Here is a 27986-nt window from a genome sequence, read left to right as displayed (position 1 = left end):
GATGGAGAGCCCCGTGACAGCCGCCCTGCCTCCTAACTTTTATGTGACGGCGGAGAGCCCAGGCTGGGGTGAGATTGGGATCAGCCAACCCGAACAGAACACAATTATATTCTGAGGGGATGTAATGCATTACGGGAAGGAACAGTGAAAATGTCAATTCTCCCAGAGATTGGGATCTGTGATTGGGCCTCCTTGGCTCTTTGAGCTGGGACAATGACAGAACCCACAGCGCTAAGTCACGAGGGAGGAGCCTTCCTGTGCCTTTATAAGTGACGAAGGAACAAAAGCTAAAAACAAACGGCCTCCTTTTCGTCTGTATACTGTAGAATCGAGAGACACCCTTTTAGAAAGGCCAGGTTAGGTTTTATTTTATGGTTGTTTTTTTAGGTAGGGGAGCTATTAAATGGAAGTGTGGAGAATATTTATGATAGGCTACTGTTTGTAGCTCCAGCACAGTGGTATTGTGTGCAGATGAGACAGAAACCCCAGGTGGGATTAAATTACATTTTAATGATGACGACGAGGTAGCAGCCTGGCGCACTTCTCTGCATTGCATTGCATCCCTGCAAGAATAAACCGTAGGCCTAATGAAAACCCTATTTTAGCAGCCTCATCTCCGGTGAGGCGGCGTGTTCATGTTCAATTAGTTCTCAAGAGATCACGAGAACAACGCGTTAGGATGAGATGAGGGTCGGAGCTCTAAGGCCGCCGACGCACAGTTAAAGCACATGCCCTGTCCTTTACCTGGGTGTAGGCAGGGGGAAGAGCAGCGTCCAAGTCATTCCCTATGGAAGTCACATGTTTTGAAGAGGCAAGCTTGCTCTGTGGCTTAAAGGACAGCCTTAAGAAAAGCTTAGAGCAAGCTTGCCTCTTCAAAACATCTGCATGTGACTTCCATAGGGAATGAATTGGACACTGCTTTTCCCCCCGCCTCCTCTCAGGTAAGGGACAGGACATGTGCTTTAACTGTGTATCCTGGCGTGCTCCCTATGGGTTTTACTCTGGAAAAAGATAAGATTGCTGTGCAGGGCTCAGATGATGTGGTAGAGAATAGAGATCCACTGAGAGAGAGAGAGCAAGAGTTGTGCAATTTCATTGAGAGATGCAGACCGCAAGGAGCCAGCAGCGTGCTGGGAATACAGATTTACAGTCAGTCAGGCCACCAATTTGACCACAATAATGTAGCTTAGCGTAAATACACACTCACACACACAATTGGCCTGTGCATGATTGAAGACACACATGTACATGATGTACACAGAGTGTGTCTGTGTTCACAGCTGTGTGTGTGTTGGACTGCAGGGGGGAAATGCTCTTGTGTAACCACAAAGTTTGCATATTTGTTCCAGCCTTTTGTGAAAACTATACAGTGCCGGAAATGTTGACGTATAGATGAATACTGATGGCAATCGGCCAGATATTGTTTTGTAGCGATTCAAAGTGATTTCCCCCTAATGCAGAAAAACTACCTCTCTCAGATCTGGTGAGGGAAATCTTTCTTTTACACAGTAGACAGCCTACTCTAATCCACTAATGCTGTTGGTCACTCTAGTGAGCGACAAAACATTTTTGTCTGTTATTTGGTGCTGTATATATATACATAGCTTATATATATATAACCATTTTATATTTGTACTGTATATTTATACTTGAAAATGTATTTTAAATGTTGCATTAAAGAAATGTTATGTGAACAACGTTTGTCATGTCATGTTTCAGCATGAAGCGCCTTGATTAAAGACTTCGCCTACTGGCTGATTGTTTAAATGTTAGTGTTGATTTATAATTTATACTTCAAAGTACAATAGTATTAATTGCCAAAAAGATCAGATCTGCAAGTCTCCCCTTGCGAACCCCTTTGCGCGATGGAATATGAATTCACGCAGGTAAAAGAATGGCAGCACCGCTCCACAAATCATGGTTCCGTTCTACATTTAACCCAGACCGGGAAAGTATCTGTGTCACTTTTTATTTTTAACCACTTTAACCAATATTTTATACTTTGGCTATTCAGAAATATCAGATTTACCACTGACGTGCTATGAGTTTGTAGATCTGCTATTTTTGAAGAATACTGCGCATTTGTGCAAATCTTTGAATGTTCCTAGAGCAAACATTCTCTCAAATTAACTAAGATCTTTGCTTCTGGGGCTCCCCTGGAACAACATCATTTGAGATGGGGTGCATATGTCGGCTGGCCAAATACATGTCATTCTGCGGGTCCTCGACACAAAACGGTTTCGAGCACCGCTGATAAACAACACGTGTATTTCAATTAGGATTTTTGAATCGGGTCCTCAGGTCATATAATAATGGGTTCAGCGTGAACTCTGTTCTGTTGGTCCAATTCAAGCCCTGCTGCCAGCAGCACTGGGAACTGTCTGTGGGTGCGTGTGGAGACTGGAGAGAAATGGGTTTGGGTCTGAACAGAGAGGCCAGTTGGGGGGGGGGGGGTCGTCAGTTAGATTGCTGGGGTCAGCACAGATTACAGGAAACTGTCTGGGAGCAATCATCCGCTTCTCAGGCCGTGCACGTCCACACAAAATACGTTTTCTTTTCTAAATTGGCATTTTAAAATGAAACTCTTAAGTCTGGAATATGCATTTTAGCTTGGAGGCCTGGCTTAAAACCAGGGCCCCTCAGAGGAAAATATTGCACTTTTACTCCACTCAATTTTTTTGAAAACTTGAGTTACTACTAATTACTTTGTAGATTTCGATTATTATTACAAAACATACGTTAATAACGTCAGCCCTATATACTGTACATTTCAGGCATTTGAAAAATAGACGATCTACAAGCTCACAATGCGTCGCATTGCGACACATTGTGAGCTTGTAAGTCTGCTATTTTCGAATGATTTTCATTCTTTTGAAAACTTGTGAAACGGGACATTCTGCATAATGACTACTTTTACTTTTGGTACTTTTTTAAGTTCATTTTGATGCCAATACTTTTGTACTTTTACTCAAGTACACTTTGAATTCCAGGGTATTTCTATATCACAGTATTGATACTTTTACTTAAGCACATTTTTCCACCACTGCAGACAAGGCGGGGAAAGTCCTGCCCAGGCGGGGAAAGTCCTGTTCTGGCGAAGCCCGAACTGGCGAAGTGGGGATTTGTCTCCTACCGTAGCGATCTGGCGAATCGATTGTCCACGACACTGCAAGCGGCGCGAAGGCCAGCGGACCTTGGTCCTGCTCTTCGCCCCCGAGCGCCGCAGGCGCGAGTGGCCGCGAAGAGCGGGCCAGGGCCGCGCGGCCGGCGGAGCGCCGCGCGAGTTACGAAGCCGTGGTGAATGCAATCGTTATATTTATGCCCAGGCCGTAAGGCCTGGGCAAGCGCACGATAAACGCCCTGTCCAGAAGACGTTCGCCAGATCGCTACGGTATCGGACATTTCCCCACTTCGCCAGTTCGGGCTTCGCCTAAAAGGTACGTGCCCGACAAGGCAACATGACGTGTTGCTTTCACTTCTCTCTATTTGGCAGCTTGATAATTATGACAAGGCTCTTTTGGTTCAAGAGGTGCTTCTGTGCAAATTCAGACAAGTTCTGCCTTCTGCCTTCCATTTCGAGTCACCATATCGCCATATCGACATAGTGAACAAGTGTGGCCAAAAAAGAAAAGGAAAAGAAAAAAAGAATCAGATTATAGTTATCAATCCAAAATGTTCTGTGCTGTCCGGCTGCTTTTGATTGGTACACTGGAGAGATGTTGAGGAAGACAGGACAGCAGAACACTGGCATTTTCTGGACGAGCGCCATAGACGTGAAGTTATAAATCTAATAAATGTATCAAAGCCAGAGCTTTTGGCCTGCCTACTTCTGCTCTAACCCGCATGTACCCCCACCCCCGCTCTGCCTCTCTCACAAACTCATTCAGTTCAGTTTTGGAATGCTCTGTGATAGCTCCCCACCCCCCTCTTTCTGAGGGTGAATGAAGTTCAGTTTCATAATGTTGAAAGCCGTTATGAATGTTTCAAGGCCAGCTTTGGATCATTATTGTTATTTGATGCGAGCCAAACTGTAGAATACAGTTGAATTTATAAAGGAGGCTTACAACTGTTGTTGACTACTCCCAAGATGTTTATTGATAAAGAAGAATAAACTCTTTTTGGAACATTCAATAAGAGTTGTGAGCCCTTCTAACCTGCCAAAACTCTTATAAATATTTGAAATGCATCACATTGGCATTTTCTGGACGAGCACCAAAGAAGGGATGAAGAGAAGTTATAAATTAGAGTAGACAAAGCCAGAACTTGGGCTGCATACTTCTGCTCCAAATCACCTGTAACCTCTCTCTCTCTCTCTCTCTCTCTCTCTCTCTCTCTCTGAGGATGAACTTCAGTGTTGGAATGTTCTGCCATAAACTTTTTTTGGAACATTCAATAAGAATAAAAGTATTATTTATATATTTTCGAACATGTGTTGCAAGCCCTCCTTTATAAATTCCATCTTTGGAAGCTGTTATTCAGGGAAATCGTATATTCGTATTTGAGCGTGTCTTTATTGCTGTGAATACCTGAATTTATTGTTTTGTGAATACCTGAATACACCATGTATTATACTCTTCTTGTAAGATTGCTTGCTGCTCCAATTTATTACCCTGCCTGCTGCAGCAATGTAAAGGAATGGTATACTGAACTGTAATCGGTCCTGTTTGTTAGACAACTTGAGGATACTAGTTACTTTGCAGATATAAACTGAGGATACTAGTTACTTTGCAGATATAAACTAGGACTGCACTCTGTCTTTTTTTCTCTTATAATTTTTTATCCCACAATTTTGTAACCCATTTTTCACCCAGTGCCAGTATTTAATCCTGGGCTCTGCTCTCCCTCTGCCGCGCCTGGAGAGACAACGGACTGACCTCATGCTTCCTTCTATGCATGAGGAGTCCAAGTTGCCTCTTTTCACCTGACAGTGGAGATTTCCCTGGTTTGGACGTAGCGTGTGGAAGGAACACGTTATTCCAACCAGTTCCTTTCCCCTCCATCAGGTGCCCCGGCTGGCCAGGGGGAGGCATTATTGAGACCAGGATTACTGCATGTTTTTGTGAGGGTATCAAATAATATTTGTTTTCAAATAATTGTATTGGAGTAAAAGTGCAACATTTGGATCCGAGATGTAATGGAGTAGAAGTAAAAGTATTGGAAATTAGAAATACTCAGGTAAAGTAGAAATGTCTCTAAATTGTACTTAAGTACACTTAGTTACAGTCACAATGAACCACTTCACTTTCAAAAAAACTTTTGGTAATTTTATCGTCTAATCAGGCTTTTATGAACACCCTGAACAGTTTTTAATTTGCTTGATTCAATATTTAGATATTTGAAGTAAATGTTACCAGGCCCTCCAGGCCCAGGGCCTCTACCCACACACCCATGTAACTTCTAACTTCATTTTAACCATGATAGCTTCATTAAAAACACCCATTATTCTTTCTGGTGACTCATACTACCCTCCTAATATGTGAGCAGGCTGTGTTACTTTTTTTATAACTTTTTTCGTTTATTTTTAATAATTATTTTTTGTATTTCATTTTTTTCTCCTTTTTCATATTAACCACTTGAACCCTAGTGTACATATTCTGAAAACTTTAGCCGATCTACAAGCTCATGCTGCAAGGCGTTGTGAGCTTGTAGATCAGCTATTTTTTAGCAAAGAGCTTTGGTTTAGAGGGGAAAAAGAGCAGACGAGAAAGGTCAAGTTGAAGTATTGACAGTTCAAGTGGTTAAATATCTGAAAACACAAATTGACATGAATCCAAAATACACTGATGATTGTGCTGTTAAATGATGAAACTACAGTAGGCCTATGGAATCTATGAAAAGGTTGTGGGGGTCCCTGCTTCATCTTCTATTTGCTCACCAGTAAGCAATCCAATCAGAATTGCAGGAAGAAGCAGGTTTACGAGGTTACCTCACCCTGGCCAGTTTAAAATCCTCTGGCGTCTGGCATTTTGTCTTATAATGCAATTTTGGGTCATGGGTGGGATGGCCGACTTGGAAGGATTAAATCAGTCCTGGAGAAAATGTCAAAGGTTAAGGTCACAATTAAGGTCGGGGTAATGTTAGAACATGTGGCTCTCAAAGAGGGGCTCCGGGGACCATCAGGGGTCCTTGAGGGAGTTCCAGGGGGTCTGCAGCCAAATGTGTTAATATAGCTAGCATCAAAATAGGTTTAACCAATTTAACTTTTGAGGCGACAACGTCAAAGGTCAAGGTCACACTCACAATCCAGGATGAGAATATTTTCATCATGAAAACTGCCCAAAAGTGATGATTAAGCTTTAGGTCAAAAACGTGAAATGTGTCCAATATATTTTCTTATACTGTAGTATATTGTCATATATATTTAAGAAACATCTAAAGCAATATCTTATTTCTTCCTTACTGTAACCCACACATGATTTAGTTTACTGATGTGTTATCTTTCCTAATGTTGTTTTTTTCTTGTTGTCGTTTTTTGCTATTTCCTTTCGTGCAGTTTCTAACCCTTTTTCTCTCTCACAGCTGCTCGCTTGTTAACTGTATTATTTTGTATTGTTCTTAGTGAACTTAATGACCTCTTCCATTAAGGAAAGGATTCCAAATAAGCCTGCCGGCTTATTCCTTTCCTCGCACAGTATTTTGTTTCCTTGATATGTAGGCTTATTTTACTATTCTTTATAACGATGTGCTAATAAACTGAACTGAACTGAACTGAACTGAACTGAACTGAAGCAAACCAAACCAAACCCTGAGATTGGTGGGCCTGGCTTCAATTCCCTGCCTGGGTCATACAAAGACTATAAAAATGTGACCCAATGCCTCTCTGCTTGGCATCAACAGTTGGATTGGGGCTAAGTCCCTGTGACATACTAGTGTCATGTCCAGGGGGTGTGCTTGTACGGGACTCCCTCGTTCTTTGGTGTTTCGCCTGGGTGGGCGTGGTTACATGCCTAAACCCTAACCTTTAACCTCACAGAAACTATGCATAAACCTAACCTTAACCCTAGCCTAACAGAAACTACGCCCCAACCCTAACCTCACAAACATTATGCATAAGCTTAACCCTAACCTAACAGAAACTATACCTAAAGCTATAACTTAACCCTAACAATGCTATGCCTATAAGCTTAACCCTGGCCCAACCTAACAGAAACTATGCCTAAATCTAACCTCGAAACATCCTGGCTGGGGGATGTATTTATCTTGTACATCAAGCCACCTAATGGCACGCTACAGAAACAGGAGATAGGCTCCTGCCCCTATGGGCCACATGGCTTGGGAAGATTGGTTCCAAATGCTAGTCACACACTACTTATATAAATCATTATTATTAATGGGCTGGGTATTGTGGTGGAAATCAGATCAATCAATAATCAAAGACAAAATGAGGAGACAAGACAAGTTTTGATTAATGGTGCTGTATGTGAAATGTTTTTGGTTAAAAAAAAAGTTTATTAAAATGTTAAAACTCTAATCATTGGGTAGAGTGTTAGTTTTTTAGTTAACAGTGAACAAGTAGGGGTAAAATGGGCCTCAATGGAAACAAACAAGCCCCCTGGGGTTGACCTGAAAATGTATTTTCTGTTTACCAAGGAGCAGAAGTGGGCGTTATTGTACAAAACTGATTGCTATGGGAATCGATACAGAGCTATAATTCATATTTATTTTAAAGAAATCCACCAAATGTGTACTTGTCCCTTTGACTTTAGTGTTCTAGTCCAGACATCATGTTTGAGACTCAAAGGAGTTCTAGGAAACACTATGGAATCCAATAAGAGGATATTATTGCCTCTGCCTGTCTAACCTTGGCCACTCCACCACAATATAATGTGGCCTGGCAACACCTCTACTAACCCCATCTAGGCTGGATAAACACATTTTTCTCTAGGGGAAAATGTTGAGAAATGAAGTGAAAACCATTCTCCTTTATTTTCTTCATACTATCCTTCACATATCATGTCATGCTCACCTTGAGCATTTCTCAATAATGGATGGCACTTTTTCCATTGGTGATCTACTTTAGATCACAAAATGAGAAAAGGCATCAGACACATCATAATGTGTCAAAGCATCAGGTGCAGTAGCCTATAGCTAAATCTGTGATGTGATGTTGGGCATAACGGATAAACACTTTGAAGCCTATGCCAGCCTTGAAAGAGGAGTGGGAAAAAAGGTTTTCATGCAGTTATTATTTGAAGAGCGTACAACAAAGTAGCCTATAAATAGGCTGTATGCATCATAGCCATATGTTGTTGAGCATTTAGCCTAATTGGTTCTCATGGATAGTGAGAGGATTGCCAGGTACTGAGGTGGATACTCCTCTGAACAGATCAATAGAGAACAGCAGATTGCAGCCCACCCCACTCTACTCTCCATTATGATCCACAAGTGAACACTGCCATCACGCATGTGGGAAAGTGTCTTTAATAATCACCTCATGTCCTGGAAGACAGCTAGCTGCATGCACCCGAGTCTGAACATCCAATCTGGTCGATACTAATTAGGCCTGTGCATCTCCCGTGTCACGAATGATATTGATTGTGTGTGTGTGTGTGTGTGTGTGTGTGTGTGTGTGTGTGTGTGTGTGTGTGTGTGTGTGTGTGTGTGTGTGTGTGTGTGAGTGAGAGAGAGAGAGAGAGAGAGAGAGAGAGAGAGAGAGAGAGAGAGAGAGAGAGAAACTAGAATCAAAAGTGACAGTATTCTCCCTGTTTACTTATTCATTGGTCTGAACTTGATTGGTTTCACCCAGGTTTCACCATGGTTTAAGTTGGAAAGGGGAAAATAACAGATGTAGAGCCTATACAAACTTGCATCACAACACAATAATTGTGAGCTTGTTCTAAATCAGATTTCAAATTAAACAAATAAATAAATACAATTTATGCTATAGGAGTAAGACATGCCCAAATGATAGGGATGCCAATCATGCACACCAGGTTGCTTCAGTGTGCATACTGTTTTATTTTTATTCTCATATTCTGTCACACGGACAAATCTGATTAATCTTTTATTCACTATGAAACTAGATCAAACAATAGTGCTTTCATTAAGATTATTTGAAAAATGATTAGGCTATACATGGATGATTGAAATTAGGAAATCTTTGAAGGTTCATTAAATTCTAATTTGATCTTAATAACTAAGATCTTACATCTGTGTTCACTGTGTTCATTTGTATTTGTGATTAAATCACTAATAGATTAATTTATGTAATCCAAGCCAAGGTTTAGCTGCCATCTTCTGAAATGACCTATCTTTGTAGGAGTTAGATAATCAGTATCAGTCTTTAAACAGAGCATTACGTGCACAAGAAACACATTAGGCCTATAGGACACATGAATTAAGGCCTACACACATAATGTAGGCCCTACATTGACATTGTGTGTGTGTGTGTGTGTGTGTGTGTGTGTGTGTGTGTGTGTGTGTGTGTGTGTGTGTGTGTGTGTGTGTGTGTGTGTGTGTGTGTACAGATATACACAGTGGTGTAAGGTAAATAGCCTATATTTTGTTTACAATGTTGAGGTATTTGAAAGGTATTTATACTTTACTTTAGTATTTCCAATTTTCTGTACTTTTACTTCTACTCCACTACACTTCAGAGGCAAATATTATACTTTTACTCACTACAATTATTTGACAACTTTAGTTAGGCCTACTAGTTTCATTGTACATTTTGGCCATTTGAAAATAATGCTTTACAATGCGTCTTGATTCCATGCATTGTGAGCTTGTAGATCTGCTATTTTCAAAAGATTTTTATACATTTGAAAACTTGTGAAATGGGACATTCTGCATAATGAGTATGCTACTTTCTGCTTTTGGTAGGCCTACTTTAAGTACATTTTGATGCCAATAGTAATACTGTGTTACTTTTGAATTAAAACATTTGAGTACTTATTATTGTATAAAAAATAAATAAAAACTCAATAGAATGCAGTGGTAAAACAGGAAAGTCTTCAGCTTTGTCTCAGTGTTGTGTTGAGAGTGTTTGTGGACTGTGGAGTGACCGTGTGATTTCATGGTTCATGTTTCTTTAACGGAGGTACCTTTAAATGAGCTGTGTTTGATCAACTACATCTCCCATGAGCCAAAGCGAAGCGACGCCACCATTACTTCTTTTTTGGGGTAATCTCTTTAACCAATCACTTGCGCTTATTTTGGAGCGTATTTTCGAAACAGCGTTGCGTCGTCCAATCCGCAGCGATTATAGTCGCAGTTCATAAACGCCAGCCAATCGGCACCGTCGTTCTTTGTCGCGACCAATCCGAGGCCCGCTACTTGGCCGGGGGCGGTATCCCGATCTGACCAATGAAAATGCGAGTTGATGTTTAAACGCTGCGAGCGGGCGGCGCTAAGGGGGATTAGGGGCGGGGTTTCATCATAGAGATGCATGCTTGAATTTGAATCTAGGAAGGAAGAGACTCGAGAGAGCAGCACAATCCACAACACTGAACAGAACACAGCAAGCTAGCACTGAAACTAGTCTTCTAAAGCTTCGCTTTCAGCTGATCATAAATAACTAACCTTACTATACATTAGTATATCTGCATTTTTTAAAGCAGGTTGAGTTTAGATTAATCTTTATCCGTGTTGATTCTTGTTATTACTGGACATTCGTCTAGAAGTGATCTGACCAGAGGAGACCTCCCTCCACTTGCAATGAAAGCAGGCGGTAAGTCTTTTAAGCTTTTAACTCGTAAATGAAATACATGATCGTGTATAAGTGTGTCGTATGGTTTAAGCCACTGGAAATTATAATTAAGTAATAGTGAAAATAGCCGATATACAAGCACACAGTGCGGGGTGAAGAAGCGCAGTGATCTGCTGTTTTCACTAGTTTGGGGTCCTGTTTGGGGAAAATGTCTGATTTCTCTTTTAAGATCTACTCATTAAAAAGTTTGGGAACCAAATGGTTTAAGCTGTAGTTTTCTTCACATAGATCTCATCCCCGACCCAAGCATTTATAGCTACTTTGATCAGCTTGCTACCGTTGCTACCTGTTAGCCACAATAGCCAGCTTAACGTTAGCTTTGTGTAGCAGGAGTTGTTAACAAGTTCAAGTTGGCAAACTTGAGAAATGGTCAACATTTTGCGGATCAGTGTTGCTCATACATGTGTAATAAGCAACGTTATGATTGACAACTGAAGTAAACCGACATAAAATGATCAGATAAATAAACAAACAGCCCGAAGTTGCGGTGCCGCAGGAGGGAAATTTGGGCGCTCACTTGATTACCTAACACGCCTTGTTGTTACTACGACTTTATAATGCAAGTATTCATCTGACGACTGTTTTAAATACATAATAATATTCACATTGAAGGTCGTTTAAACATCAACTCCCCATTATCAAAATATAAGTCTTGAGACCTCCTGCAGAGGCAGGCACAACGTTAGGCGGTTTGAATATGGAGCCAAAATATTCATAGTGGCTTGTTTAACTCACATGATGCAACCTAGTGACTGTGAACCTGCACAACAACAGTGATCTCCACTGTTTGTAAAATGACTGCAAAATAGCCTCTCTGTGATCTGAGATGTAACACCCTGCACAGAGATGTGGTTTGTTTTTAAATAAAGTTGTATGTATGTACTGTAGTCTGTAAGTAAGTGCATCCTTTACACACAACTCTTGTATCTTGAAACAGACTGGGACATTTATGATATTGATGCAAAAGTCAAAGGAAAAATATGGTTGCTTTGAGGTTCTCTGTGTGATGTTTTGTTAAACCTTTGACGTGATTTCAACCTTTCAGTACTCCACTGCCACTGCTCCAAATGTTACTCTGTTCCGGTGCGGAAGAGGGTTCGTAAAAGAACTCCAGCCCTGACCCTGTTGTCGCTGCCGGAGGAGGTTCTGCTGTGTGTGTTGAGATGCCTCTCTGCCGAGGACCTGCTGGCTGTCAGAGCGGTGAGTAAACGCTGCACACACTTTCACGCCGCCGGTCCACATTTAGCGTATAGGTTCAATATCATCTGGGGCTGCTTGGCCTCATCATCTGTGTCCACCTAATTTGGTTGTTTTTAGCGGACTCTCTGTTGACTTAAACCACCCGTTTAAGACCCGAGGCGGACTCTGCCTCCTAAATTGGAAAATCTTCAAAAATAGCTATCTACAAACCTTCCAGCGCGCAACAAAGTGTACATCTGCTATTTTTTAATAGCCAATGCAAAAATGGCACAGATGCTTTCCCGGTTTTAATGGATTAACTCTGGCATCCCAGGGTCATAGATGAGCATCTTAAAAAACAGCTGATCCACAAGCTCACAACGTGTTGCATCGTGATGTGCTGGGAGCTTGTAGATCGGTGGTCTTGGTATGAAATGTGGCTAAATTGTATTGATATCTGTTACAGGTCCATTCCCAGCTGCGGGACATAGTCGACAACAACTCCAGTGTATGGGCCAGGGTCAGTTTCAGGGACACATGGCCAGCGCCCAAAACAGTCTGGCTATTTGAAAGGTACAACCGTTCACTTAAAATCTATTCTATTTCTGGCACAATCTTTTGCCCCTTATGTTTTTAAATGTAGTTTCCCTTTTCTTTCAGAGCTGCAGAGAAGGGGAACTTTGAAGCTGCTGTGAAACTAGGGATTGCCTATTTGTACAACGAAGGCCGTAAGTTACGACTGTCCATACCTCTCTGATTCATACAGTGCTAGATTGTTTCAAATTATTACACCTCTTTATTTGTTTTATTCAGCGTGCCCTGGGCTCCTGTCTTTCTGTCTTAGTGGGTAAACCATCCCGGTCACTTGAATTCCCATTATCATGTGTCTCTGCAGACTGGTCTGGCTCCAAGGCCCTGAGTGCAGACACTGATTGCTAGGGCTGTCACGATTATGACATTTTACATGATGATGATTTGTTGTTGACAATTACATTTCTGTTTGGCTTGTGGGCTTTGAACTTTCTTTGTATAACCTAAATATACAAAGAAATTACTGACATACTTTACAACTTTATACTTAAAAAGTAACATTGATAGTGTAAATAGCTGATCTACAAGGTCACAACGTGACAAATGTTGAGCTTGTAGATCTGCTATTTCCACTATTTTTTTAAGAGTTTGACAATATATGAAAATGTTTCAACATGGAAAGGATTGTGACAAGATAATTGCCATTATGTCATATAATTGTGATTAGATGATTATGTAATAATTGTGACAGGCATATTGGGCACATTGTTATGTTTCTTCTGTAATTAATGTTCTCTCTCTCTCTGTGTCTTAGCGTTGTTGACTGACGAGGGGCGGGCGGACGTGTGTGGTCGGAAGGCCTCCCGCTTCTTCAGCCTGGCAGAGAGCCTGCGCCCCCCTACGGCAGACCCCTTTGTCTGGGTTTTCATTCGTCCTCCTTGGTCCCCTACTGGAAGCTGCTGCAAAGCAGTGGTGTTTGACCGCCTCAAGGCTGAGTGCGACACCAACGCGGTAATTGAAACACACAAACACACACACACACACACACACACACACACACACACACACACACACACACACACCATTTTGTTCAGCTCATGCACCAACAACTCAAGCAAGTGGTTTGTAACAAACATAACAAAACAGTGGTGGTATCTACTGGGTACTGATGACAGATATATGGATACATATGGATTTATTGATGGATGGATGGATAGATAGACTTTAGTAACATTAAATACAGTATATATGTACAGATAATATTAGATGTGTGTATATATAATAATAAGATAAAAACAAAACTGAATAATGAGTCTCTGGCTCAACGGTTCCTTGCTGCGAAGACAAATCCCAGTCCTGAATACATTCTTCCATGTTTCGTTGTCATTACTCGACTCGGATCTGGCCTGGAAGCGCTGGCTTTCAAAGGGAAAGCCTTTTCTGTCCTCGTTATTATTACTTTTTCTCTGGCATTTTCTGGTGCTCTGTGAAAGAAATGAAAACAATTCAATTTCAAAGAAGGTTTCTATCAGTGACATGAAAACCCCAAACAAGTACACAAGATTAAGAAACTGATGGTCTAATTATGTCACGTAAACTGCAGCCATGTTCATTTAATGATGTTCTTTTCATTGTTTGTCTCTGCAGGAGAGGAAAGGACCGCTGCTGCATTGTTTGGCCAGGGTACTGCAGCTCTTTGATGTGAGTGTGAAACACAAACCATTGCTTCCTGTGGTTGAACTTGAAACGTGTTTAGTGTGCTACTGATGGGCATGGGGTTGTGTGTGCTGCTGTCACAGTTGGTCATTGTCTGGTCATCATAAACAGAACTGATGAGAAAATTGCTGTTTTCTGCCCAGTTCATATAGCGCTGCAATTGCCTTGCACTCCCCATGGAGTCTGTGTGCCCACAGTACACCGAGTTCATCCTGCTATTGTTTCAATCCCCATTATAACCCTGCATCCCTATACTTCACAGTGTGCAGGTGTTTCAAAAGATGAATGGAAATGGAAACAATAGCAGAAATACAAGCTTATGTATCTGCAATTTAGCAATTTTTCATAGGATGAAGTATATAAGCCTATAATATCTATCTATATAAGTGGTTGAGGAATTTGCTATTAATTTCACCTCTAACCCAGAGAGTTATTTTTAAGGGACCGTTGTTTTATTTGTTCCTGGCAACTGATTATTCTGGTGTATCAAAGGGATGTCCCTGACGTATTCTCTTCTTGCTTGGTAGCAAGATGTCTAAGGAAGATGAAAATATATCTGCTTTTAAGTCGGGTGTGTCTGTACCCTATTTATATTTTTCTAGGAGGAGGAGAAGCGCTCAGAAGCCTTGCCCATGCTGGAGGAGTCATCACAGGCTGGCTGTCTCCAGAGCTCCTACCTCTTATGGGAGCTCAGCCATAAAGCTGCTGTGAGTCTCCTTGATCTGTTCCACTCTTTAATAGGCCTGTTATTACATAATCGTCTAATCGCAATAATTTTACATAATCGTTTCTATGTTGAAAAATGTTCATTTATTTTCAAAATATTTCAGTGGAAAATAGCCGATCTACAATCTCGCGTGTCTCATCGCGTTGTGAGCTTCTATAAAGTTGTCAAATATGTCAGTCATTTATTTGCATGCCATATGCAACTTCAAAGCCTACAAGCCAAACAGAAATGTAATTGTCAACGACAAAAACACCACTAAATCGTCAATCACAATTATTTGAGTGACAATTAATTGTCATGTAAAATGTCATAATCGTGACGGCCCTAATCTTTAACTAATAAGTGAAAACGTGACACGTTCTTGATCTAGATTTCACGGCATGCTGAAATGCAGCGTCAAAACATATTATTTGGACCATGTATGCAGACTGCTTTGAGGTGTAAGGCCTCTAGTCTGAGGGCAGTAAAATGCCCTATGGAAATATCCTGTCAGTGCTGTGCTGATATGCCCTGGTCTTATTGGTCAGTGCGAAATGCTTACACAAAACTCCTCTCTCTTGCATTTCAGATGGCAGACCCAGGCAGATACCTCCAGTGTGTACGAACCCTCAGGGACTATGCTGCCAAAGGTTGCTGGGAGGCACAGGTGCGTGTTTACGAGATGGGCTATACGGCTGTGTGCTATATATCAGTGTTTTGTCACTTTGCATTGGTGTTGACCTTTCTGTTGACCGTTGTTTTATATACAAGCCCAAGCATCTGGCAAGGTTATAATATCCCTATTTTCATCTCGGGCTTCTCCAGCACATTTTAGGGCTGATATGTTCCACTTTTTGCGCAAATTAACCTTTTCTTCAATTCTACATAACAATAGTGTAATATAGGATTTGAATTACAATAATATCTTTAGCGCAGCAGTTCTCAAAGTGTGGTCTGGGGATCCCAGGGGTCCTTGGAGTTCCAGGGGGTCCACAGCAAAACAAGGAACAGTTTAACCACTTTAACTCTATTTTATATACTTGTTTTGGGATAGCTGGTCTTCAAGACCTCAACGCATCGAATTACTTCTAATGCCCGTTTTGAGCTTTTCTTTTAAACATTTTGATAAATCTTGAAAAATTGTGAAACATGCACAAATCTTCTCTTATGAGTCCCTGGCAGAAAATATTTACAGATGGGGGGGGGGGGGGCTGCATGTCAATTTGGAGTACTTGACATGAAAATGTTGAGAACCACTCCTTAAGAGTTTTCAGTGGGCCTGAAAATTACAATACAAACAGACCTGGTTGAGTTGAAGCCCCATAACCCCCACCCTCATCTCCCCCATACCCCCGCAAGCTGCCACAACTTTATTTCTGTGTGTGATTTCCTGTGATCCTGTGTGCAAAAATCAGGTGTGACTGCAGGCAGGCCCATGCAGTCATGCCCTTGAATGGAAATTGGTGGGGAGGCTCCCTATGTACACCATTGGGATGCTAATTGGGATAGGTGGGGCGTCTATGATAATCAGGATTAACTGGAACACCCCTTCAAATTACGTGAATTGGGATTCATCATCATAAGAACATACTGTAGTTAGTAAAATTCTGCCTTTATAAGAACATTTCATGAATCTGACTCAACTTCTCTTAGGAATTCGGAAGAAATGTAGGAAGAAAACAAAGTATTGGTGAATGAGGCCCAATGGCAGTAGTAGTGATGGGCAATCCCGTTCATTTCAGTGATCGGATCATTTCGTTCACGTTCACGGTAAAGATCCGTTCAAAAGATTCGTTCAAATGATTCGTTCATAGCGTGATTGTCCCGTGAAAAACACAATCGCGGGAGCGTTTTTATTACATCGCAAGTACAGCCCGCCGTCGCGTCCTGTCTGCCGGCCGGGGCTTTTAGGGGGAGGGGCGGGGGTGTGAACGAATGTGTGAACGACCCATTTCAGGGATTTGAACGAATCGTTCACGAGTCATGCTAATGATTCGAATCTTATGAACGAATCACTCATGAACGACACATCACTAGGCAGTAGTGCTTTCATCTGACTCTGTGGTATCAGTGTGTTATCACACCCGGCCTCTAAAGGTCTTGATATAAAATGTTTTGCACCGAAAATAGCCAATCTGCAAGCTCACAGCACACTGCCACGTCACGCTGTGAGCGTGTTGAAAATGACTAATGGCCAATTTAGCAGATTTATTCATTTTCCTATTCCGTCATCTTTTCTCTACAGGTATCCTTGGCTAAGGTGTGCAGCAGTGGGAACCCGTTGGGCTTGGAGGCGCGGGCGTGCGCAGATCTTGTTGCCCAGCTCTTCAGTTCGTCTGGCCCGGCACTGGGACACTGCACAGAGGAGGTCCTGAGACGCGGCATCAAGGACACCATGAGGTAAATCCACCCTTCGCTACTGACATCATGACTTCAGGTCTGTTTGATTATCATGCTCATTGCTCCAGCCAGGAGTCAGGGTAGTGAGTGACTCATTGTGCTTTGTCATCATTAGATTTGAGTCCTCCGCTAATAGCATTAGTAGAGCCCGATGAATCACAGCATCCACTTATGGCATAGGCTTGCTATTTTTCAACTTGGGCCTTCCTTTTTAAAATGTTCCCATCAATTGTGCATAGCACAGCTTCGCCAAAATGACCACAGAGCTGTATTTTCTTATTGGGCTGTGAATAATTTGGGCCTTCAAAACGGGTGTCACATGCATTCACACATGTGTACATATATGTTATTTATTCAGAACAACAGTAATACCTATGATGTAGTCAGGGAATATTATCAGAAATATGTCCAATCTTGGAATAAATTCCTTACCAACATTTTTTTTCACCAATGTGTTTGTGAAGGTGTCCAGAAACACATCTCACAAAGACTGAATTTCAGTTTCCCTAGGGGAATCTGTGATAGCTGATGAAAGTTGGGTCCCATTAACTTTACTATACAGGAAAAAAACACAGAAAAAATGCATCTGCTTTAAGTAGCGCATGTGAGGGGTCAAACTAGGGTTTTTTCATGATTCTGAATCCATTACAAGAATTTGTTTTACACAAAAAACATTCCTCGATTAGTTAAAGTTAATGGGACCCCAACTTTCAGCAGCTAGCTGTCTTTGTGAGATGTGTTTCTGGACATCTTCACAAACACATTGGTGAAGAAAAACTTTGGTATGGAATTTATTCCAAGATTTCATATCCCCTGACAACATGATTGATTTTGGAAGTAAAAAAAAAAGACCCTGTTTGGATGCCACACATCCTTGTAGGGCTGTCACGATTATGACATTTTACCTGACGATTAATTGTCACTCAACTAATTGCGATTAACAATTTAATTGTGTTTTTGTCATTGACAATTACATTTCTGTTTGGCTTGTAGGCTTTGAAGTTAAACATGGTAGATATGACACATAACCTAAATATACAAAGAAATGAAGGACATATTTGACAGCTTTATACTTGAAAAGGAACCTTGATATGCGATGCGACGCGTTGTGAGCTTGTAGATGTGCTATTTCCACTACTTTTTGAATTTCTTTTAATATATGAACATTTTTCAACATGTAAGCGATTATGACGATTATGAAAAATAATCACGATTATGTCAAATAATTGCGATTAGACGATTATGTAATAATTCAGGCTTTTGCAAATCCCGCCCCATTCTGCCCTGTTACTATGGTGGGACATTAACCCTGGGCAGATTGTTTTTATAGTGGCAGTGAATGGGATTTTTTTATTTTTTCATAGCCTCATTACAGCTATATAAAGTACCAAAGGAAAAAACATCTAGGTGATATTAATAAAAAGGGAAGACAAAGGTACAGTAGTTACATTGCAAAACAGGGGGTTTCCCCGAAAATATATGTTTTAATTTGTTTAATCCCAGTGGGACAGAATCACCCATTGTCGATTCTTTTATAGTGGCAGTGAATGGGATTTTTTTATTTTTTCATAGCCTCATTACAGCTATATAAAGTACCCCAAAAAACACATCTACGTGATATTAATAAAAAGGGAAGAAAAAGGTACAGTAATTACATAGCAAAACAGTAGTTTTCCCCCGAAAATATATGTTTTAATTAGTTTAATCCTCTGGATCAGAGAGAGAATAGAAATGGAAAGAAAAAGCGCATTGCATCTTGGGTAGGAAGAGGACAGCCAGATTATAGTTCTCCTCCTCACATAATAGGCTGGCTCTTCGTAATTCTGCCCATTTAAAATATATGTACCCAATCGTAACTCTTAGTTACATTGATAAGGTCCATGTGAACTAGTCTGTTGAAGCTTATTCATTACAATGATCGCAAACGCTATGGTCGCGAGCGGCCTGGCCGTGCTCCGCAGTGCGGACAGCCGGTGAAAGACGGCTGCCACTTTCTCCGACTGCAGAACTCCACCCCCGCTTGCAAAAAGTGAATGTATTTTTCTGGTTGGCCAGTCAGGGAGTCTCAGGGACCAATCAGAAGGCTGACAAACGGTGAATTGTGACAGACCTACATCCTTGTAGACTTGTTCATCTCTGCTATGCATCACTGCATCTGCACAATGTTAACCACCCTTGCTCCTTCTCTCTGCCTGTCCTTCCCGTAACGTTGCAGGTACATCCTGGTGGACTGGCTGGTGGAGGTGACCACCATGAAGGACCTCTCCAGCCTGACGCTCCATGTGACGGTGGGTTGTGTTGACCGCTATCTGGGCCTGTGCTCCGTCCCCAAGGCCCGCCTGCAGCTGCTGGGGATCGCCTGCATGGTCGTTTGCACACGGTGAGAGACACACACACACACACACACACACACACACTAGGGATGGGACGATATCGTGATAAAAAAACACTCACGATAATCGTATCGTGGAGATTTAATTTAGCGTGAAATCGTCCTCAGTCATGCACTGGGATCAATTATTCACCTTTTATTTTTGTACATCTGCACATCCGGTACCATTTAAACCTTCTATTGGTAAAACGTACTTATAATATACATACTTGATACAGTCTTTTTCCCCCCCACTCTCTACCAAATCACAACGTGTCGCGATGCGTTGTGACTTGTGAGCTTGTAGATCTGCTATTTTTTGGCAAATGTTCCACTCCAGGATAATGGATGTTAGGGATATTTTGATTATCGCGATAATACAGTAAATCGCGATTTCTTTGGTCACAATAATCGTGATATGAAATTTTCATATCGTCCCATCCCTAACACACACACACACACACACACACACACACACACACACACACACACACACACACACACACACACACACACACAAACACATTGCATAATGGTTTGTAGTGTTGTAATCTACATCCTCTGGTACATTGTGGTCCTGATCCAGTTAAGCTCCATAAGCGAAATTCAAGTTGTTTTTATTTAGTGGTGTTCTGCGTTGAATCCTAGTCATGGAAATTTACCGGCGGGAGTTTTCAGTTTTCTTGCCAACTTAATCTCTTAAGCCCTATTTAAAAAATAGCACAACGAGTGGCATTACAACACATTGTAAGCTTGTAATGTAGATTGGCTTTGTTCACCTTTTTTAATTATTATTATTATTATTATAATTATGTGTGTAAAAAAAGCTTAAATGGTAAATAAATTGCAGCACGGACAAGACAAGGAAATTGTGTTTGGTTGAGGATGGCAAGCGGGGGACTGGACTTTGTTCCAATTATACTGACTTTAGATGGTGACCTTTGTTTTGTTTTCTGTAGCTACATGAGCAAAGAGATCCTGACCATCCGCGAGGCCGTCTGGCTCACGGACAACACGTACAAATATGAAGACCTGGTCCGCATGATGGGAGAGGTCGTCTCTGTGCTGGAGGGGAGGATCAGGGTGAGGATGCCAACGATGCCCAACAAAACATTATTCAGGGTTCCCATGGTCATGAAATTCCTGGAAATATTTTGAAATTAGAAAAATATTTTTCCAGTACTGGAAAAGTTTTGGATTTGATCAAGGGTCCTGGAAGGTCCTGAAAAAAATAGCTATGCATTGTCTTTGGTTATTGATTTTGTTAATACCTCTGAAATGACAAATTAAACATTGGCCAAATTGTCAAATATTAGAGGCAGAAATTGTGAAAATAGCAGATCTACATGCTCACAACGCAAGCATGTAGATCAGCTATTTTCACAATAGAAACGTGTTATACAAATTTCCTCAACTCTTAGTGCTCGTCAGGGTGCTGGGGTCCCCAGTTAAAATATGATTATTTCGGGGGTCATGGCCTACAAAGGTTGAGAACCACTGGCATACACTACCTGTCTTTGGGCATTGTGCAAAGGAGTAAGCGACCTGTTATTGAGCTGAATTATTGTTCTATAGTCCTGGAAATTGGGTTAAATATTCTGGAAAAGTTTTGGAAATTAATTGGTAAAAATGTGTGGGAACCCTGATTATTGCTATTTTTGAAAATGTGTGAACGTTTGTCAACGTGGAACCGATCATGAGGATTATGTCAAATAATTGCCATTCAACCAAAAGAAAATTATAGAAAATGATCGGGCCTTTATGTAATAATTGTGACAGGCCCTAACTCAGCGGTTCCCAAACGTAAGATAATTTAGATAAGATGGGACCTAAATAGTGAAAATAGATCTACAAGCGCACAACACGTTGCTTTGTTGCAAGCTTGTAGACCACTTATATTTTTCTTTTTCTCTCTTTTTTTTTTAAATGTATGTTTATTTTTTTATTTTTTTATTAAAACATTTTAAAACACTTTTAAAAAGAAATATATAAATATTTTTTTTAAATGTAGGAAAAGAAAATGGGAATTTTACCAGAGTCATAAAAAAAAATCTAATCTCTCTTTTGGGTCACGAGCTACAACGTTTGGGAACCACTGCTCTAACCTGTGTGCTTCCCTGGCAGGCCCCCACGCTGCTGGACTACGGAGAGGTGCTGCTGTCCCTGATGCCCCTGGAGCGGCGGACCAGCCACCTGTTCAGCTACATCTGTGAGCTGTCTCTCCTCTACTCTGCCCTCACGGTGCTGCCTGCCGCCAAGCTGGCCTGCGCCGCCCTGCTGCTCACGCGAGCTCTACACCACTACGGTAATTGTCGCGTGTGTCCACGCGTTGCATGCATGCTGCGATTCTGCGAATGAATGCAGCCCTCTGTGAAAATATGAAGCGTGTCAATCAGCATTAGGGCTGCGACCGCTGAACGTTTTCTTTGAAATTGTTTATGCTGTTGGTTACTTTTTCCAGCCTAATCGAGAAGATCTTTATCTTTATATATATATATATATATAGATATAGATATGAGATAGAGATATTTGTCGATGCCAACTGTAACTGATTCTTTATAATTAAGTATTGTATACCAGTGTCATGGGAAAATGACTTATTTTGATACCGGTAGATTATTTTTGTAATCGATCGCTTAGATTTATTCCTAAATCGGTAACTCAATTCTGTGTGAATTGTGTATTCTTGGCAGCCTGTGCCAGTGTTTGTGTACCTTCCTTGAATTCATACGCTGACTCTTGGCCTCTTCCTCCACCCTTCTCCACAGCTCCCATATGGCCTGGCCAGGTGGCCGACTACACAGGCTTCTCCAAGAAAGACCTCATCCCTTTCACGGTGCTGCTCTACGTCAAGTGGTGAGCATTTACGCCAAAGGCGCCAGGCATTCTTTCCTGGACTGGTCCCCAGTCACGCCTTGTCTTTACCCTCCTTCTGTCTCATTCATCACCGTCTGTCGCACATCATTCAGACGCCCACATTCACATTGTACTTGAGTACATGTACTTAGTTACATTTTACACCACTGCATTCATCATGGAAACCAGCCCCGGCCTCGTTTGTAAAAAAAGTCAACACTCGCCCATTCTGAGTTTTGCTCTAACGAGGGTTTCCTTGGTTACAAGAGCACCTCTGGCTCTGACTGTGGTGTAGGAGTAAGTTGTAACTTTAGCTTGAAAATGCACTCCTCACATGTTCGCTCCAAAGCCACGCTTGTATTGCATTTAGACTTATTTAGACATGCTCTATTGTCTTTTGACGGTTCTACCGTCTGTAAATCCAAGAATGAATGTTTACAATTGCTTATGTGGTCCAAACTGAAGTTATTATAATGGAACGCTTGTGAAAACCTTCAGTTCTGTGTTGGCTGTAATTCAATTTCGGCGTGTGGCTGAAGTTGATTATGTTGCCAGTTAGTTAAGTAAGGTAGTTGCTATGGCTCTCTGTGACCGTGATGTATTACACTTTATATCCTCTGTCTCCGTTGTTGTGATGCATGCCTCTGTTCTGAGGTGGGTTATTAATAACGGCAGGAAATGAACCTTTCACAACACTCACAGCTTGGAAGAAAAAATGCTAAGGTAGTCATTTTGTTAAAGACTCAGAAAATGCAGGGGGTGTTGAAACGACTTTGATAAAAAGAAAAGGAAATTACGATTCAGTAAGTTGCACAGGAAATTAATCAACTAACCATATTAATCCTGGCATCTCTCCCAAAGTTTACCCAAATATAATGAATGCATCATGACGACACAGGAGATTGTAGATAGGCTGTTTTTTTTCTATTCAACGGCTATAAGCAATTGGGATATTTGTATTCCACCCACAACACGTTGTTGGATTATAATAAGAGGTTTTGGCTCATATATGCCTGTAAAAGTAAAGTGCTTAGACTGCAGCCAATTAGTATAAAGATATGCATTCAGTGTAATGATCGTAAAATACCTGCCTGCAACTGGTGTACAAGTTCTGCTTTGGTGTCACTGAAAATGTTTGCTATTAATGTTGCATCACTTCACTGTACCACAGTGAAGTGTCACATCTGATACCTGACTAAAATATACAGTACTGTTGTTAAAGGAGTAGTTCACCCCCAAAATGACTTTTTCTATTGATTACTCACGCCATGGCGACTTGAGATATTTTTTTAATTTGTCGCATTCCTAAGACAGAAATGTACCCCTATTGATTCCGGAAGGGGACCCAAATGCATGGCCCTGGATGAGGACCCAAATGAATGGCACTGGATGGGGAAACCATCATTGTACTATAATAACATTTTTGTCTTAGGAATTTGACAAAAACAAAAAAATATTATTGAACTCAAGTCTCCATGGCATGAGTAATCAATAGAAAAAAAAATCATTTTTTTTAACTCCGTAATTAGTCTGTTATTTGTGGCACCAACATGTTCAGAGGGGGACATTCGTGCATGTATGTATGTTTTGGATTGGTAGCAGTCTGTGTTCCCTTTTTATTTAATTTGTATTATTATTATTAGAAGTACTAGGCAGTCACAAACAGTGCACCATAGCATAGGCAGTACACACAGTTATACTTTAATGTTATACTCACACAGCAAACGTTATAATACCAGAGCCCACAGTTCTTTTATTTTTTTATTTTTTTTTAAGCATCCAACTGATTAGAGATCTGGTTTTGTTATGCAGTCTGGTCATCGCAAGAAAGGCGATGCAGTCTGGTCATCGCCAGGAGGGCGATGGTCATCAGATATGGTGACAAGCAGACGGCGTGGGGGCTTGTAACATGACTGTGCAGAGTTTGGACCGTGCATGTGGGGAGGTGGGAGTGTGTGTGTGTGGTGTGTGTGCAGGCGGGTGAGTCATACAAACGTACTGCAGAGTGAGTCACTTGCGATGGGGGGGCTATGGGGGGGGGGGGCTATGGGGGGGCTATTTCCCAAATGGACACTGTAACAAGATTGGTCCATAGAGGTTATGGCAATATATAAATTAGATTTTTTGGGTGTCGCAGTGTCGATCCTATATGAGTAGATTAAATGTACCCCTTTCTCCCCTCTTTTAGTTTTAGTCAAGATGTGCCCAAAGACTACCGACATGTGTCTCTTACCGGAGTCAAGCAGCGCTTTGAGGACGAAGCCTACCAGCATATCGGCAAAGAACAGGTACACACGCATGCCCTTTTAGGATTTAGAGCTGTATTATATTTTAGGGGAATGTCCACCTTGTTGCTTTTGTATGTCATGATGACTCATGGCACAGTATAGCCATCTTCACCATGTCTGTATCGCGCACTGCAATCGGTATCTTCTCTTTGTATTTGAATTCTTAATCTTTTAACTCCTCATTTTGCAATGGCCTCCAATCAGGTGATGGACTTCAAAGAGCTGTGCCAGATCCTGGAGGTACCCGAGGTGGAGCCCCAGATACGCGTTCAGATGGATCCTAACTCCCCCGGCGGACAACCGGCAGACATCCACACCTTCCTCTCATCACCGTCCAGCAACAGCAAGAGGTTAGCCGCCCGCTCTGCAAACATCCATCCTTCCAGCGTAATGCCCGGCCATTTCCTGCCTTAATGTCGTAGAGGCTATAAGCTGCTCGTTCTGTCACACAGCAGACAGAGATACAGTGGGGACAAACGGCTGCATTAATTTATTTTTTTTCCCTTCAATGGTAATCGTCCCAGCTGACTCTAGGAATGGGGCGATAATCGTTATTATCGTTTATCGTGATTACAAACACTCGCAATAATCGGCAATCTTATCGTGGGGATTTTAATTTATTGTGAAATCGTCCTCCATCATGCACTGGGATCAATCCACCTTCTTATTTGCAGAGCTGCATATCCGGTACCATTTAAACCCTCTATAATTGGTAAAACGGACCTGGATAATAATGTACTTGATACAGTCTTTTCTGTCTTTGCTGATCTACAAGCTCACAACGCGTTGTGTGCTTGTAGATCTTCAATTTTCCGGCAAATGTTCTGCCCCAGGATAATGGATGTTGGGGACATTTTGAGTATCACAGGGTTCCCACGGTCATGAAATTCCTAGAAATATTTTGAAATAAGATTTTTTTTCCCAGTACTGGAAAAGTTTTGGAATTTATCAAGGGTCCTGGAAGGTCCTGGAAAAGAATAGCTATGCATTGTCTTTGGTTATTGATTTTGTTAATACCTCTGAAATTACAAATTAAACATTGTCTAATATTAGAGGCAGAAATTGTGAAAATAGCCGATCTTTCAATATAGAACCGTGTTATACAAAATTCCTCTACTCTTAGTGCTCGTCAGGGTGGGGGGTCCCCAGTTAAAACATGATTATTTTGGGGGTCACGGCCTGAAAAGGTTGAGAACCACTGGCATACACTACCTGTCTTTGGGCATTGCACATAGGAGTAAGCGACGTGTTATTGAGCTGAATTATTGTTATATAGTCATGGAAATTGGGTTAAATATTCTGAAAAAGTTTTGGAAATGAATTGGTAAAAATGTGTGGGAACCCTCGTATCACGATAATATCGTAAATCGCAATTTCTTTGGTCACAATAATCGTGACATGAAACTTCCATAATGGTCCCATCCCCAGCTGACTCACTCACTTGTTGTTTTATTGTTGTTCTCCACAGGAGGAGAGATGACAACATGCAGACGCACAGAGGAAGCTTTGTGGCCACGCCCACGGCTGAGCTGTCCCCTCAGGAGGAGACGCTGCTGGGCGACATGCTGGACTGGAGCTTGGACACTTCCTGTTCCGGCTACGAGGGCGACCTGGAGGAGGCTCAGGAGAGCGAGGAGACTCAGGAGAGCGAGGAGGGGGAGAAAGAGGGAGAGGGTGAGTGCAACACCATTTGGCGTTGATGTAGGGGTTTTCAAAGTGGGTGAAGGGGCACCCTGGGGTGCCGCAACGGTAGTCCAGGGGTGCCGCGAGATCATTTGATAATATTTGGAATTTATTTGGACACTTGAAAAAATATTGAGTATCATTTTAAACTTGGAAGTACAACGTTATTTTCAGTCAGTTCTAACCAAAATGGCTGTTATCTCAACATTTTCCTCGCAACATAATCACTCAAATATCGTCACTGTCGGCCAGAAACCTCGTATCTCCAAGTTTCAAATGTGTACGTTTTTTGGTAAAGCAAAGCCCTGCTCCATCATACAAGACTGTCGCACAAAACTAGTGACAGTCAATCTACAAGCACACAACACGCGTTGTGTGCTTGTAGATCTGCTGTTTTCACTAGTTTAGTACATTTTATAGATGATAAATACAAAACAAACGGTTTTGGACATACAAGGTTTCCACCCGACAACGATGATATGCTATAAACATAAGGTGCTGGGAGTGAAAATTATAATGTAGGGGTGCCTCGGATTAAAAAAAATATTCATGGGGTGCCCTGAGACAAAAAGGTTTGTGAACCCCTGATGTAAACGGTAATATCTGTACATTTATCTGTAGGTCCGTTTCGTGCCTCATCGAATACAATAGAGCGAAAAGAGATTCAGAAGCAGCCCGAGAGCATTAATGTAACAAAGAGAGAGTACAACAAAGGAATAGCTAGACGACAAGTCATGTTACAAAAGGCAAGAATGAATTGATGAATGCATAGGAGAAGCTGCTTTACAGCAGTTTACACTCGCAATACAGCAACAATACCAATTTAACATCTAAATGTAGTCACTGGCTCTCTTCCAAGGCCATAAAGTACTTTTTAAAAGGGCACGAAGCAAGCGATGACCACAGGGCAATAAGGCATGAGTCAGTCTGCCAGCACAACATGATGATACTGGGCATGACTCAGCAGTTCTAATGTTCAGCCAGCATCATACTGTAGCGTCCATTAGCTCCAATCGAGGCCTTCTTAGCAACGATCGCCGGTGTTCAAACCTTTCCTTTAATGCTCTTTATTCTTCTCTTCCAAAAGCCTCAGTCAAGGCCATCACACTGCACCAGGCAGCGGATGCAGAGGACTGGCTGGCGCACTGCCGAGCTCTGTCCAGCGACGAGGACAGCACCTGTGAAGACGTCGCCGAGGGCCAGGGCAGCGCTCGGAGCCGACCCAAGGAACCCCCGTCCCTCTTCGCTGACCTCCACAGCTCCGGTTACTCCTCTGTCCAGAGTGCCAGCCCCCCGACTTGCACCACCGCCTCCTCTTCCCTCCTCGTGCCGTGCACACTAGCGACCATTCCTGCCGGCTCGGGCGCGGCCTCCGCAAACTCGCGGCCGGGTTTCCGCCTGCTGGTGCCCGTACAGCGGCCCAGAGGCTCTTCCTGCAAACAGGTGAAGAGGAAGAATGCGGCGGCCCACAGCGGAGGAGAGCTGGAGAGAGGGGAGGAAGAGGACGGGGGATTTCCGGCCAATATAGGGTTCTTGAGCCTGTGAGCA

At 41.9% G+C, this 27986-nt stretch overlaps 1 protein-coding gene across 1 annotated transcript; it reads left to right on the top strand.

The window, feature by feature from the left end:
- Position 1: 1 nt before the first annotated feature.
- On the top strand, positions 2–27983 carry ccnf (cyclin F; the record flags this gene model as incomplete). The annotated part of the gene is made up of 17 exons (XM_080723132.1): positions 2–68; positions 11754–11908; positions 12354–12460; positions 12548–12615; positions 13233–13429; positions 14066–14119; positions 14737–14841; positions 15430–15507; positions 17086–17240; positions 19456–19620; positions 20571–20694; positions 21736–21916; positions 22380–22467; positions 24656–24755; positions 24960–25105; positions 26224–26429; positions 27526–27983. 17 exons carry the CDS (start codon positions 2–4, stop codon positions 27981–27983), a joined length of 2454 nt encoding a protein of 817 aa, XP_080579258.1.
- Between the last annotated feature and the right edge of the window lie 3 nt (positions 27984–27986).

Source organism: Nannobrachium achirus (genome assembly GCF_963921795.1).
Source record: "Nannobrachium achirus genome assembly, chromosome: 4".
NCBI classification, from domain to species: Eukaryota; Metazoa; Chordata; class Actinopteri; order Myctophiformes; family Myctophidae; genus Nannobrachium; species Nannobrachium achirus.
Note: the sequence above shows the minus strand (reverse complement) of the source record. Positions and strands in the feature narration are given on the sequence as shown.